Here is a 15,337-nt window from a genome sequence, read left to right on the forward strand (position 1 = left end):
CTCGGAATTCCTGGAAGGACAGGCACATTTGATCTCAACCACCCCCGGAGCGAGAACAATCTACTTCTGCACTGGTGCCCTGACTCAAACCTGGTGAGATTGAGCATGGTGTTCTAACACTTGCTACCTATGCACTCACTCATTGGCCGGCAGAGGGTGCCAATACATACTGGGTGCTCCACCCCACCATCGGGTTTTATTTCGCTAGGTCCTGATGCATCCAAATTTCCTTTGTCTCTTTTCCCCCTTTTCTTTTCCTTGCTATGTTTTAAAATCTTTTCTTACTTTCGTTTCATTTTTCTTCTTCCCTTCCCTCCTTTCTTTACTATTCTTCTCTTTCTCCCTCCTTTCTACCCAGTTTTACTTGGTTTTAATTTTTCTCATTTTCAGTTATTAAATTCTTTTGGCTTTTGTGTCTCTGGATTTCCAGTGACCATATAGTTGAGTATAAGCTGACCCACTTATCAGCCAAGGCACCTAATTTTACCACAAAAACTGCATAAAAATGTCCTGAAAAACTCAGCTTAAACACAAGTACATACGGTAAATTTGTCTTTTCATTTTTGCTGTGACTTTTTTTCTTCTCGCTTTTATTTTTCTCCTCATGCCTGATGAGAGAAAGCAACCATTCTCATATAGTCTAGTCATACCTGTACAACAGCCCCAACAACTTGGCAAGGGCAACTCTTCCTGCTGCACTACTTGAGCACCAGCAGACAGTGGGCAACATCAGCCACATTCACTCCCAACAGTTTACACAAACAATGAACACAGCTGTGCACACATGCACATTTTCTACCATAACCACAGGATACAGGTAGAAGAACCCACCAACATATCTCTGAGACAACTGACAATTTTAAGTTGATATGAAGAAACATGGTAGAGGAGCTCAAACAAATGACTAAAACAGTGGCAGAAAACATTTCTGAGGAAGAAATGGCATTGGAACTACATGAAAAGAAATTACTAAGAATGCTATTTAGATATATTCAACTGATTGAAAGTAATATTGAAGTTGCAGATGATATTCTGGAAGCACACAAAAATTGTAAATAATTCAGGAAAATATTACAAGAACTGACAAAATAAAGGAAAATTTAGCAGTTTTACAAAAACAGCAAATAGAAATCTAGAAGATTAACATTAAAATTTCGGAAATAGATAAATCATTAAGGGTTAAGGACACAGCATTAAAAATGGAAGAGTAAACTGGTAAGCGTGAAGACAAATATTTCAATACTTATCTATGAGGAACAAGCAGAAAAAGAAAACAAATAAGCGAAAACCAGAGAAAGCCTTAGAGTCTTGTAGAATACCATCAGGAAGAGTAACTTCAATTTATGTATGACTGGAAATTCAGAACAGGAGAGATAAAAATAAAACACAGAGAAAACTAAGGGCTGTTGCCAAATGCATTTTAAAAATCAAAGGACCCCCAAAGAGAATCAACACCCCAGAAAAAAATCATTAACATATAGGATAATCAAATTTACTAAAAGCAAAGATAGAAAGATCTCTGAAAACAGCTCAGGGGGTTAAAAAAAAAAAGGTTACCTACAAAGGAGACCCAACATGAGTAAGTTCTGGTTTCTCAGTAGAAACGATGCAGGCAAAAGGGCAATGGTATGCGTTAAATGAGGACGGGATAGTCTCTTTAATAAACATATCCCGTGCTGGCAAAAGTGGTTATCAATTTACAGAAGAATGAAAGTGGACCCATACCTCATCCCATGTACAAAAAATCAAGATGGATAAAACATCTTAATATAAAATTCAGAACTATAAAGATATTATTGATGCTACCTAAGCCACTATGTAAGTTCAACACAACCCTGATACAAATATCAGCATCATTTGCCAAAGAAATGGAAAAACTGACTACTAACTTCATATGGAAAGGAAAGAAGCCCAGAATTGGCAAGGAACTGCTTAAGAACAATAAAGTGGGCAGACTTGCATTATCTGACTTTGAAACTTATTACACAGCTACAGTTGTCAAAACAGCATGGTGCTGGTATGATGGTAGATACTTGGATAAGAACAGAAAATCCAGAAATTATAACAGCAGCATACACACAACTGATCTTTAACAAAGGCCCCCAAAATATCAAATGGGAAGCAGATAACTTTTTAACAAATGGTGCTGGAAAAACTGGCTATCAGCCTGCAGAAGAATGAAACAAGGTATTTACCTCACTCCATACACAAGAACAAATTCAAGGTGGATCACAGACCTCGAGGTAAAATCCAAAACTATCAGGAGTATAAAAGATAAAATTGGGACAAAGCTAAGAACCTTAGCGTAGGGAATACATGGGTTATCAGACAGAAGGAAGGTTTTAGACCCAGAGGAAGATAAAATAGAAGAGTGGGGTCTACTAAAGATAAAAAAAATAACTTTTATATATTGAAAAATTTCATCGAGAGTAATGAGATTCCACACAGGCTGGGAAAAATATTTTGTAATGACATATCAAACAAATGACTTATTACTAACTTCTATAGAATCCTACATGCCTATAAGAAAAAAATAGAACAACCCCCTTAGGAGGTAGGGAAAAGGCTTGAACAGAAGATTTACAAAGGAGGCAATCAGAATGGCCAATAAACATATGAGAACATGTTCCTGGCCATTAGTCATCTGGGAAATGCAAGTCAAAACAACTATGAGCTACCACCTAACACCCACAAAGATAGCCCAATTCATAAAAACAGAAAGCAACAAATGTTGGAGGGAGTGTGGTGAGACAGGAGTGCTCATTCACTGCTGTTGGTTTTATAGATACATACAGCCACTATGGAAAGCGATTTGGCAATACCTAAAACAGGTATGAAAATTGAGCTACCATAGGATCTAGAATTCCACTACGGGGCATATACCCAGAAGAAATAAGATACAGACCACAACCAGACATATGTTCTCCAACGTTCGTTGGTGCGCAAATTACAATTGCAAAAAACTGGAAACAGCCTAAATTTCCATCAATAGAGGAATGGATTAAAAAAAACACTCTTGATTTAAACACAAAATGGAATAATATGCATTTCTAAAAAATAATAATTAAACTATGAAAGACCTCATCTCGTGGAAGAAGTTGGAAAATACTATGGTGAGTGAAGTCAACCAAGCACAAAAGGTCAAGTACAACATGAGTCCACTGAGGTAAGTTCAAACAGCAGAATGGGTATAAGGGAAAATGCATACAACACACAATTCTGGAGATTAGGACTAGATATTCTGGTATGAGTCAGATCAAACCCAATTATTCATACGTCATCAAAAACAGATACCGATAGCACCTATGCTGAAAGGCATTCCACCCCCCCTCCCCACCCACCCCCTTTTACATGCCTTTAAAGTCAACAGAGGGGTGGGGGAAGAAAAACGATGACAATACGGGGTCAGAGCACTATCCAACCCAAGGGGAGGGTACTGTTTATATCTCCACAGGAATGGGAGAGCGTGATCAGAACTCATTCTGGTATCGAGTGATGTTCTTGCTTGGAGCAGCTCGTTCCCAGAGACTGCAGGGCTGGCCTCAGTTCAAGAAGTGACATCCTCCGCTTATATGACAGTGCTGCAGAGGAGAGCCCTGAAGATACAGCTCAGGGAGAGCAGTTGGTCTAACCCACCCACCCACATGGGGGCAATCAAGAGGGGAGTGCAATAGACCAGTGATAGAAGTGAAACCAACAAGTCCCTAAAGAATCCCAATCCCATTCGCAGACTTCTGACTTGGGGGGTGGGGGGGTGGGTAGCACTTGGCACCCCATCTGAACTGGTTGAGGATTACTCACAAGGGGGCCATGCTTAAAAGTCTAAAGGCATAACTGGGGGTGGGGTCACTAGACTACTCCACCCCTACCCCCAGGAATAGCAACGGGGATTTTAGGGTGCACGAATGAGAGGACTAAAAGGGTGTATGTGTTGTTAGGTAAGCAGGACCCGGGATATGTAAGTGTGAAAGAAGAGGGGACTGGACTGATGGTTTATAACATATCCTTCTCTCTATTTAAGAGAGAGATATTCATCTGCTCTGTGTCAGGAACCCTGTGAGACTTGTGCCTATTTGTATTTTGTTGTTTGTTTAGGTATACAAGGTAGGCAGGATAGGCAATCTACGGAGATAACTGGACCTACGATTCTTGGGAGGATATGAGAGGGGAGGAGGGGAGCAAGGTGACCGGGGAGCCAATAATGACAGATACAGGGGGACAGTAAGTGTTCTAAAACTGATGGCAAGGAGAGTGTAGTTTTTCTGGTTGTGTTTGATCAAATTATATTTGCGAAGTTTTACTGAGAGGTGAATGATGGGTAAGCATAGCAGTGGTGTAGGAGAAAAAGAAAAGAAGAAAAAAATAGGGACAAACTTGGGTACCTAATCCATGGCATAAATACATGAGCAAAGATAACTGAAAACAAACAAACAGGAGATGAACTGACTGATTGGGATTTCCAAAAAATAAATTTTTAAAAAGCTCATGTTTATCAAAAGATTAAAAAGAGAATGCACAAACTGGGAAAAAACGTTTGGGCAATGATATAATAGACAAGGGAGTAATCTCTAAAATACAGATAAATCAAAAGCTGGCAGGGGAAAAACACACTTTACCAGGGACGTTCAAGCCACCAACAAGCTTATGAAGAAATGCTTGTGACCATTAGCTATTATTGCTGCTGAGTTAGGTGTCATCAAGTCAGTTCCAACTCATGATGGCCTCTGTACAATGGAATGAAAAGCTGTACAGACCTGCACCCTCCTCACAGCTGTTAGGATTTGAGTCCATGTGTGCAGCCACTGTGTCTATCCATTTCACTGAGGACTCTATTGTCTATGTTACCCTCTAGTTTACCAAACATGATGTTCTTATCCAAAAGTTGCTCTCTCCTGATAAGATGTCCGTAGTACAGATGATGTCTTGCCATCCTTGTTTCTATGGAGCATTCTGGCTGTACTTCTTTTAAGACTTATTTGTTTCTCCACCTGGCAATCCAGGGTTCTTTCAGTAACCTTTGCCAACATCATAATTCACAGGCATCAATTGTTCTTTGGTCTTCATATTCAACGGCCAACTTTCACATGCACATGAGGCTACTGAAAATGCCACGGCATGGCCAGACACATTCCATGTATCTCAAAGTGACATACTGCTCTGCAATGCTTTAAAGAGGGTTTGTGCAACAGTCACTCGACACTCGAGACGTATTGATTTTTTGCTTGCTGCTTCTATGAGCACTGATTGGAGATCCATGCGAGATTAAATCCTTAACATCTTCAATGTTTTCTTCATTTACCATGACATTACTCACTGGTCCAATTGTGAGGATTTTAGTTTTTTTTACATTGAGTTGCTATCCTGGATCTTCATCAGCAAGTGCTTTAAGTCTGCCTCTCTTTCCGGAAGCAAGGTTGCGTCATAGGCATATTGAAGATCTTACCCTGAACCTGATGCCAAGTTCTTCATAAAGTCCTACTTCTCAGACTGTCTACTCAGCATAAAAAATTGAATAAGGATGATGAAAGGATACAATCCTAACATACACCATTCTTTATTTTAAGCCATGCAGTACTCCCTTGTTCTATTTGAACAACTGCCTCTTGATCCAAGTACAGGTTCCGCATAAATACAATGAATGTTCTGAAATTCTCATTCTTCTCAATGCTATCCATAATTTGTTGGGATCTACAGAATCAAATGTCTTTGGATAGTCAGTACAACTTAGTCGTAAGATTAACCATTAGAAAAATGCAACTAAAAACATCAAGAGCATTTCATCCCAACATTAATAGTAAAAGGTAAGAAACAAAACCTGCTGGTGAGGGTTTGAATAAACTGGAATCCTAAGTGTTGGTGAGACTGTAAAATGATGCAAGTGTGGAAAATGGTATGGCACTTCCTTTAATAGTTGAAAATAGAGACTCTGTGCTTCATCTTCCTGGTGACAAAAACTCATGGAGCTACGCTAGAGCCCTGGAACCTGAAGAGCCGCATGGAGACCCACGCCAACGCTGAGATGCTTCTACCACCACTGGATCTACAAGACTTCTACCCCTGGCTTGTGAACGTCCTGCATTCGGCATCACTGCATGTTACGTGACTCTGAAAAGGAAGTTAGACTCGTATGGCGCACATGGGCTAATATTGGACTTATCTGAAGTGGACCGGGATATTTTCTTCATGTACAATGGCTCTTTGATATAAAGTTCTCTTACATGCATGAGTGTCTCTGGATTTGTTTCTCCAGTCAACCCAGACTAACATATTTTCCAACGTCCAGGTACATCTGGCCTGAACCAGGATACCTCGATCCCCCTCACACACATGTGCAAGTTGGACATTTACATAAGGAAGCCCAAGGAAAAATGGATGTGTTTAACCTCTGGTGCCAGTGCAGGGTGTTGAATGTGCCAGGGATGCCCCCAGAGAACCAGCAGCTCTGTCTGGCAAAATGCACCACCAGAGTGGTCCTTAGAGGCGAGGAGGGCGAGACTCATGAGCTTTAGACATGGTTTTGGGCAAGACCAGTCCCCGGGAAAGGGAGGACACTGTGCGTAGTGAAGTAGCCGGGCAGCAGCAGAAATGAGGGAGCAGACTTTTCTCAAGATGGGGTGATGTAGGGGCCGGCCACGGTGGGTCTAGGCATAGGAACCATCCTAAGGGTGGTGCAGCACCGGGCACCTGTCTCTCCTGTTGGACATCAGGCGGCTGTGACTCGGTTATCTGACAGCAGCAGCTTCTGGGAGGTTACCGGGCCTTTCTTCCTTGGCAGTCTCCCGTGCACTTAGTCCAGCAACATTTATCATGCTCACGCTGTTCAGCGACCTCCAGTCTTTCCTCCTTTTTGTTCGCCCTCCCACCGCCCACTTTCTCTTCTGCTGTGGGTCCCAAGCACCATGCCCATAGCTGGTACGCCCAGGGTGTTTGTGGAATATAACAGGGTGACCTTACACGCACTGTAGGTGCTGGTGAGCCTGAGGGCAGTGGAGATCCTCACTGAGCTGTTTGAACTGGCAGCCGGAGGTCTGAACCCACCACTTGCTCCTCGAAAGATGAGGCCTCCTGCTTCCCAGAGATTTGAAGTCTCAGGACCCCAAGACCACATGCTACTCTGTCCTCCAAGTGAGGGGAACTCACTGGATGGGAGTACTTTTATATTTGTGTTTTCCTGGTTTCAGGGAGGGCATATAGATGTTGACTGACCCCCCAAAGAGGAAATGGAAAGCTGTGTCGTTAGATTAAGGCAGATGAAGGGGGCTCTGGTGTCTTTGGGACAAGGGCTCAGGCTGCTGGCTGTTGAAGTGATGACTGAAACCCACCAGAGACACCGTCAACTCCTGGAAAGACTTACAGCCACAGAAACCACACCCAGGGTAGAGGAGGCCCAGTGTTGCAACGGGGTGAGGATTTGATGGCTAAGTCTAAGGTCCGTGGTTTGAATCCAGCAGTCGCTCTGCGGGAGAAAGCTGAGGCTATTTGTTCCCAGAAAGACATGTAGTTGCAGGAATTCAATACAGAACCACTACGAGTTAGAATCACCTGGATTAAAAAAAATATATACGCGATTTTTCTGTTCTTAATTACACTTGATCTTAGCCAAAAGGCAGAGACGCGATATTGTTCTTAATATATGAATTAGCATCGACTCAATGGCAGTGTTAAAAAAAAAATTTCCTCCCCGTAGGGGCAGGAACAATGGTTAACAGTGATTAACCATTTTTAATCACTGCGCTGCTAACCATAAAGTTGCCAGTTTAAGCCTACCAGGCAGTTACTGGTGGTCTGGTTTTATCAAGGTGGCAACCAAGGAAATTAACAGTCATATCAAAAGAACCACCATATGTCTGGTTTATAAGAAGAATAATGATGTCTTGAAAGTGAACGAGGGGCACGTTAGGCCATGGGGATATACATGGATTTCAAGCTTCATGCTGAATTTTAGCCTGAAACGAGGAACAATTAGTTCTTACAACACAGCATTGTCCCCTAGTGCCTTCATGAAGTACTCATTGGGAATAGGGGCGCTGTAACAGAGTGTGGTGAAGAAACTAGATGGTGCCCAGCTATCCGACAGAATAGCATCTAAAGCAGTGGTTCTCAACCTTCCTAATGCTGCGACCCTTTAATATAGTTCCTCATGTTGTGGTGACCCCCCCAACCACAAAACAGTTTTCATTGCTACTTCATAGTTGTAATTTTGCTACTGCTATTTTTCGTCATGTAAATATCTGATATGCAGGATGTAGTTTCATTGCTACAAATTGAACATCATGATGAATAAAAAAACCATATGTAAATAAATATTAGGAAATATTTATTTCTAATGATAAATCGACAAAATTTTGTCCTGAAAAAAAAAGTTGAAAATAGAAATACCATATAAACCAACAATCTCTCTTCTTGGTATATATTCTAGAAAAAGAAAGAGCCACAACACAAACAGATACATGCTCACCCATGTGCATCGCAACACTATTTACCATAGCAAAAAGATGAGAACAACAGAGATGCTCATCAATGAAAGAATGGATAAACAAACTTTGGTATATAAGAAAATGGAGTATTACACAAGGTTAAATAAATGATGCAATCTGCAAAACACCTCATCACGTAGATGAACCTGGAAGGTTTCATGATGATAAAAATTAGACAGTTATAAAAGGCCAAAAATGGTGAAACCACATTTTTTCAAGTTAAGAAAAGGTTTCACACAAAAACAGTTTTTGAGGGTTATCAGGGTGCGAGGGGGAAGTTTTTGGAAAAAGAGACACATGTTAACATGAGTGAAAGAAAAGGCAATAGAAATTGAGAAAACTATCACAATGGTCTAATCTGCAACTGATCATAGGGATAAGCACGACCTGGGAAGCATATTGTTCCACTGTGCATTGGGGTTCACCAGGAACCAGGGGGTTCTTCTTCAGGGACTGGTCTCTCGTGACAACATGTCTGAAATATGGAAGATGAAGTCTTGCCATCCTTGTCTCTAAGGAGCACTCTGGCCTTACTTCTAATACAGGTCTATTCATCCTTTTGGCAGTCCATGGTACTTTCAATTTTCTTCTTCAGCACCACAATTCAAATGTATCTATTTTTATACAGTCTTCCTTATTCAATGTCCAAGTTTCACATGCATATGATGCAAAGAATACCATGGCTTGGGTCAGCACACCTTAGACCTCAGAGTAACATCCTTGCTCGTCAATACTCTTAAAGAGTGCAGCAGACTTACCTAATACAATACGTCTTTTGATCTCGACTGGTGCTTCCATGAGCATTGATTGTGGATCCAAGTAAAACAAAATCCTTGAAAACTTTGATCTTTTTGGTGTTTACCTATTGGTCCGTTTGTGAGGATTTTGGTCTTCTTTACATTGAACTGTAATCAATACGGAAGGCTACAATCTTTGATCTTCATCAGTAAGTGCTTTAATTCCACCTCACTTTCAGAAAGCAAGGTTGTGATATCTGCATACCACAGGTTGTTAATAAACCTTCCTCCAAACCTGATGTCGCATTCTTCTTCATATAAGCCAGCTTCTCTGATGATTTGTTTAGCATATAGATCGAATAAGTATGATGAAGACATAACCCTGATGCACACCGTTCCTGATGTTAAACCATGACTCCCACAGCAACTAATAACAACATGCTTCTATAGCCTTCTTTGAAAGTAGTCTATATTATACCATGGAGCGCTTTGGTTCTGTGTGTGGATGGATAAGCAAATTAAAGTGGCCAGGAGCCAGCTCCTCAAGGACTGACCCCTCTTGGGTCCTCCTGAGAGTGGATATCTGCTTTGGAAAAAGCTTTAAGCCACTTAAGTTACTGACACTAAAGGCCACTGACAAGTCAAATAAGGAAGCATTGTAATCATTCATCAAATTTGGCAACCATGAGATGATTGGTGACCTTGAGAAAGCTTCGGTGGAGTAAAGGAAGCAGAGGATTTAAATTACAGAAAAATGGGAGTGAGTGGGAGGGCAGGAAGTAACACAAAAAAACTCTCAAAAGAAAATTTTTAGGGGTGGAAAATAAAGTTTGCTGGTTTCTTTTGGAGAGAAGAAAAAAATGCCTTCCATTATCTTGAAAGTCTCCTAAAATGAACTTTTTATCAAGGGTAACAAGAGCTAATATATGAAATTCTATTTCTTGAAGGAAATATTTGACAAAATTTTAGCTAGCAAACTTGTGGAAAGGGTACATAAAAGTTACATTAGACTAATTACATCTTTTCTCCTAAAGAATTAATGATGGCTTTTTAGGGCAGAGATCCATCTACTGATGTTATTGTGCTGTTGTTAGGTGTCATGAAATTGGTTCCTATTTATAGCGACCTTATGAACAACAGAACAAAATAATGCCTGGTCCTGCACCATCCTCACAGCTGTTGCTATGTTTGAGATATTGTTTCAGTCCATCTTAGTGATGGTCATCTTCTTTTTCATCAACTCTCTACTTTACAATGCATGATGTCCTTCTCCAGGGACTTGTCTTTTCTGGCAACATGTCCAAAGTACATGAGATTAAGTCTCATCATCCTTGCTCCTAAGGAGCATTATTTTTTTTATTAGGGGCTCATACAACTCTTATCACAATCCATACGTACATCAATTGTGTAAAGCACATTTGTACATTAATTTCCCTCATAATTTCAAAACATTTGCTCTCCACTTAAGCCCCTGGTATCAGGTCCTCATTTTTTCCCTCCCTCCCCTTTCTCTCCTACCTCATGAACCCGTGATAATTTATAAATTATTATTTTGTCGTATCATGCCCTATCTGATGTCTCTCTTCACCTACTTTTCTGTTGTCCACCCCCCAGGGAGGAGGTCACATGTAGATCCTTTTAGTAATCGGTTCCCCGTTTCCAACCCACCCTCCCTCTACCCTCCCAGTATCGCCACTCACGCCACTGGTCCTGAAGGGATCATCCGCCCTGGATTCCCTGTGTTTCCAGTTCCTATCTGTACCAGTGTACATCCTCTGGTCTAGCCAGACTTGCAAGGTAGAATTGGGATCATGATTGTTAGGGGTAGGGGGGAGGGCGAGGAAGCGGAGGAAAGTTGTATTTTTCATCGTTGCTACATCACACCCTGTCTGGCTCGTCTCCTCCCCAAGACCCCTCTGCAAGGAGATCACAGATGGCCTACAAATAGGCTTTGGGTCTCCACTCCACACTCCCCGTCTCATTCACTAGGAGTAGATTTTTTGTTCCACCTGATCCTTTAATCACCTCGTGATCGCACAGGCTGGTGTGCTTCTTTCCATGTGGGCTTTGTTGCTTCTGAGCTAGATGGCCCCTTGTTTACCTTCAAGCCTTTAAGCCCCCAGATGCTATATCTTTTGATAGCCAGGCATCATCAGCTTTATTCACATTTGCTTATGCACCCATTTGTCTTCAGCGATTGTATCTTGGAAGTGTGCAGCACACAATGATATGATTTTTTGTTCTTTCATGGCTGATAACTAAGGTGCATTCTTGAATGCACTCCTTCAAAGACAAATTTGTTTATTTTTGACAGTCCATGGTATATTCAATATTCTTTGTCAACACCGTACTTCAGAAGTATCTTAATCTTCAAGTTTCCTTATTCACTGTCCAGCTTTTGCATGCATATATGGTGACTGAATATAACATGGCTTGTGTCAGAGGCACTTTAGTCCTCAAAATGACATTTTTGCTTTTCAATACTTTAAAGAGTTCTTTGACTGCAGATTTACCCAGTACAATATACTGTTTGATATCCTAACTAATGTTACCATGAGCGATGATTATAGATCCAAGTAAAAAATAAATCCGTGAAACTTCCATCTTTTTCACATTTATCATTGCTTATTGGCCGAGTTTTAGGAATTTGTAATTTTCTGTTGATGTATATAATCCATAGTAAGAAATTATAGTCTATGATCTTCAGCAACAAGTGCTTTGAGTCTTCTCTGCTTACAGTAACGTGTGATCAGTATTTGTTGCTGTGAGGTATCAGTGAGTTGGCTCTGATTCATAGCACCCTTACGTAAAACAGAATAAAATATTGCCTAGACCAGCACTAGTCTCACAATTGTTGTTGAGCTTATTGTTGCAACCACAAGGTCAGTCTGTCTCATGTGGGTCTTCCTCTTTTTCTTAGACACTCTACCAAGGATATCATTCTCTAGGGACTGGTGTCTCCTAATAACATGCCTAAAGTACATGAGGTCAAATCTCACCATCCTTACTTTCAAGGAAAATTCTGGCTGTACTTTTTTAATGATAGAGTTGTTTGTTATGTAGTAGTCCATGGTCCTTCCAATATTCTCACCAATTCAAATGTATCAAGTCTTGCCCAGTCTTTATTCATTTTCCAACTTTCACATGCATGAGGTGACTGAAAATACCATGGTCACAGTGGATCCTCAAAGTGACATCCATACTCTTTAAAACTTTATATACAGACTTCCCCAATGCAATATTTCATCTAATTTCTTGACTGTAGCTTCCATGAGCATTGGTTGTGATCCAAACAAAATGGCATTCTTGATAACTTCAATCTTTTCTCCATTTATTATGATATTGTCAACTGGTCTAGTCATGAGGATTTTGGTTTCTTTATATTGAGTTGCAATTCACACTGAAAGTTGCAATCTTTGATTTTCATCAGCAAGTGCTTCAAATCTGCCTAATTTCTGGCAAGCAAGGTTGTATCATCTGTTCATCTTATGTTAATAAAGCCTCCTTCCAATACTGATACTGAGTTACACTTCAGATATTATGGTTTCACAGATTATTTGCGTAGTACACAGACTGAATAAGTATGGTGAAAGGATACAACCCTGATAAACAACTTTCCTGGTTTTAAACTACATAGCATTTCCTTATTATGTTTGAATGACTGCCTGTTGATCTATGTACCACTCCACATGAGCACAATGAAGTGTTCTGAGATTCCCATCTGAAATGTTATCTGTAGTTTGCTATACTCCACAGTTGAATGCCTTTCTGTAGTTGATAGAACACAAAGTAAACACTATCTGGTATTCTCTGCTTTCAGCCAAGATTCAACTGACATCAGTAATGATAACCCTCATGCCACATCTTCTTCTGAATTAAATTTCTAGCATTTCTCTGTCAATGTAATGCTGCAAACATTTCTGAATGATCTTTAACAAAATTTTACTGCTATGTGATACTAATGATATTGTTCAATAATTTCAACTTTCTCCTGGATCATCTTTTCCCCCCCTTTTTGGAATAGGCACAAATATGGATCTCTTCCAGTCAATTGGCCAGGTAGCTATCATCCAAATTTCTTGGCATACAAAAGCGAGTACTTCCAATGCTTCATCCAATTTTTGAAATATTTCAATAGCTCTGAGAGTCCTTTTAAATGTATCATACATTAACAAACTTATGAAATGTATGTGCTTTCAAAGGAGCCTTACTGATGCAGCAGAGTTAAGCATTCTGTTATTAACTGGAAGGCCAGCTGCCAGTGGAACAAAGCTATGGTAGTAAGCTTCTGTAAAGATTACAACCTGGGAAGAACCCTGTGGGAGATTAGTTTTTATAGGGTTGATATGTATCAAAATCAGCTCAGCTGAAATGGATATGACTTGGTTTATCTTGTTTCTTATTTATCAATATTCATCCTTATTTTCTTGGGAGAACATAAATAATGCATTAATTTTGATTTTAAATCTGAAAAATCTACTCCTGCTCATAATTTTTATTGCTTTAAATGTGCATATTCAGTTCTTTTAAAAAAATCCACTCTTGGGAAGTGGACAAAAAAAAATCCACTCTTTAAACTGTCCATTCTTTGTCTTTGCCCTAAAAATATGTTAATTAAGAAAACAAATCTGAAGTCTTCCAATAGTCCAGTATGATATGTGGTTAATTGGAGGAGCTTTTGGAAGAAATGATATACAGGTATGAAACAAAATCTCAGTTCTACTACAATGTGCCCTATATCTTTTACCCTCTCCTCCTTCAGTTATGAAATGGGAATAAGGATAGTATTAACCTCAAAAGGCTGTTTTGAGGATTAACCTTCAAGCACAGGGACTTGTACTGAGTGAATACTCAGGGTGACTATGTTATTAAATGAGTATAGATTAATATACATTTCATCATCTGGCTTGTCTACCTCTTTTACACTTCAAGTTACCTGAACATTCCAAGCTTTTTTCATGTTTTGTTTCTTTACATATGTTTCTGATTTATTATACAACCACCACGAGGTTCCTCACCCACTTGCATTTGGGTTTGTCTTACAAATGCTTACTCATCATGACACCCACCTTTGGTAGACCCCCCCCCCCCACAAAAAGCTACCCTTACTTATTTTAGAACTATTTCCTAACCAGACTTAGGCATGCTGAAGAAAAAACCTTGGATTATTCACTAATGTATTTCTCAATAGTTAGTGAAATCCCCATGAAAGTAGATGGTCAATAATAGCTGTTGAGTATAGAAGCATTTTTCCACCAATCTGTAGTATTAAATTAGAAGTAAAACTTTCCCTACAATTCTGAAAAGCATTGGAAGCCTATTAGTTTTAGATTCAAGATGAAATTTTTTTCAAAGTGACTTTAATATAGCAGTTAAGCTACCCTTATCATGTAAAGAAGCATTAGGGATACTCTTTTGACATTTTAATTTTTTCCTTCCATCACAGCGTTTTACTTTGGATTTGGATCACATGCTGACTTCCTTAGGACAGTTTTGAAACAAAAAGCACACCCATGTATTTTTTTCCTTTCAAAAGTAAAGGTGCCAGCTATTATGCTAGCCCCTGTCACTCACCTCAGCCACCTGCTGGGTCCCCACTCTGTGCTGAACCAGCCCCTCCATATTTGTAGCCATGGTGAAGCAAGATCATTAGAGAACCTGTTTGGAAAGACGCAGCAACTTCCATCAGGTGGGGAAAATCTAGGCTACTGGTGAAATATTAGTCAAAATTCATGTTTGGTATGGTCTTTTGTAGATTTTGCCTTATCCCGGAGATAGAGTTAGTAGGTTAAGCATATCTTGATAATGCTGTGACAGTTCTTCAGTTATAAGCAAAATAAATTAATAATAATAATAATTAGTGGAAACATTACAATATCAAAACAAGACACCTCCTGAAAAATATAAACAAAGCTACATTTGGAACTTTAATTATAAGGTCTCTTGGTTTCTAACTATTTGGTTTATGTCCAGGGAAGTAGGAATCACAACTTGCTGATTTGTTACAGTATGCTGAATAAGAAGGTGGCTATCTGAGAAAGGTGTGGGATCAACTTCAGAAACAGAGCACTAGATTGTTATCATTAGCGACACTTCTGTTACTAGTGGCAATGTGAGAAGCAA

The 15,337-nt window shown here is 39.8% G+C and overlaps 1 protein-coding gene across 3 annotated transcripts in view; it reads right to left on the reverse strand.

Moving 5' to 3' along the window:
- Window positions 1–15,337, reverse strand: part of NR2C2 (nuclear receptor subfamily 2 group C member 2) — a 98,306-nt gene that overhangs the window by 66,360 nt on the left and 16,609 nt on the right. For 2 of the 3 annotated variants that reach the window (XM_075550071.1, XM_075550072.1), the window contains exon 2: window positions 14,789–14,872. The exons of the other annotated variant lie outside the window; for it this stretch is intronic. In XM_075550071.1, coding sequence (XP_075406186.1) covers window positions 14,789–14,848 — 60 coding nt within the window. In that variant the 5' untranslated portion in view covers window positions 14,849–14,872. The remainder of the gene's footprint in view (window positions 1–14,788; window positions 14,873–15,337) is intronic. 3 annotated transcript variants of the gene reach the window in all.

This window comes from Tenrec ecaudatus, chromosome 5, assembly GCF_050624435.1.
Source record: "Tenrec ecaudatus isolate mTenEca1 chromosome 5, mTenEca1.hap1, whole genome shotgun sequence".
NCBI classification, from domain to species: domain Eukaryota; kingdom Metazoa; phylum Chordata; class Mammalia; order Afrosoricida; family Tenrecidae; genus Tenrec; species Tenrec ecaudatus.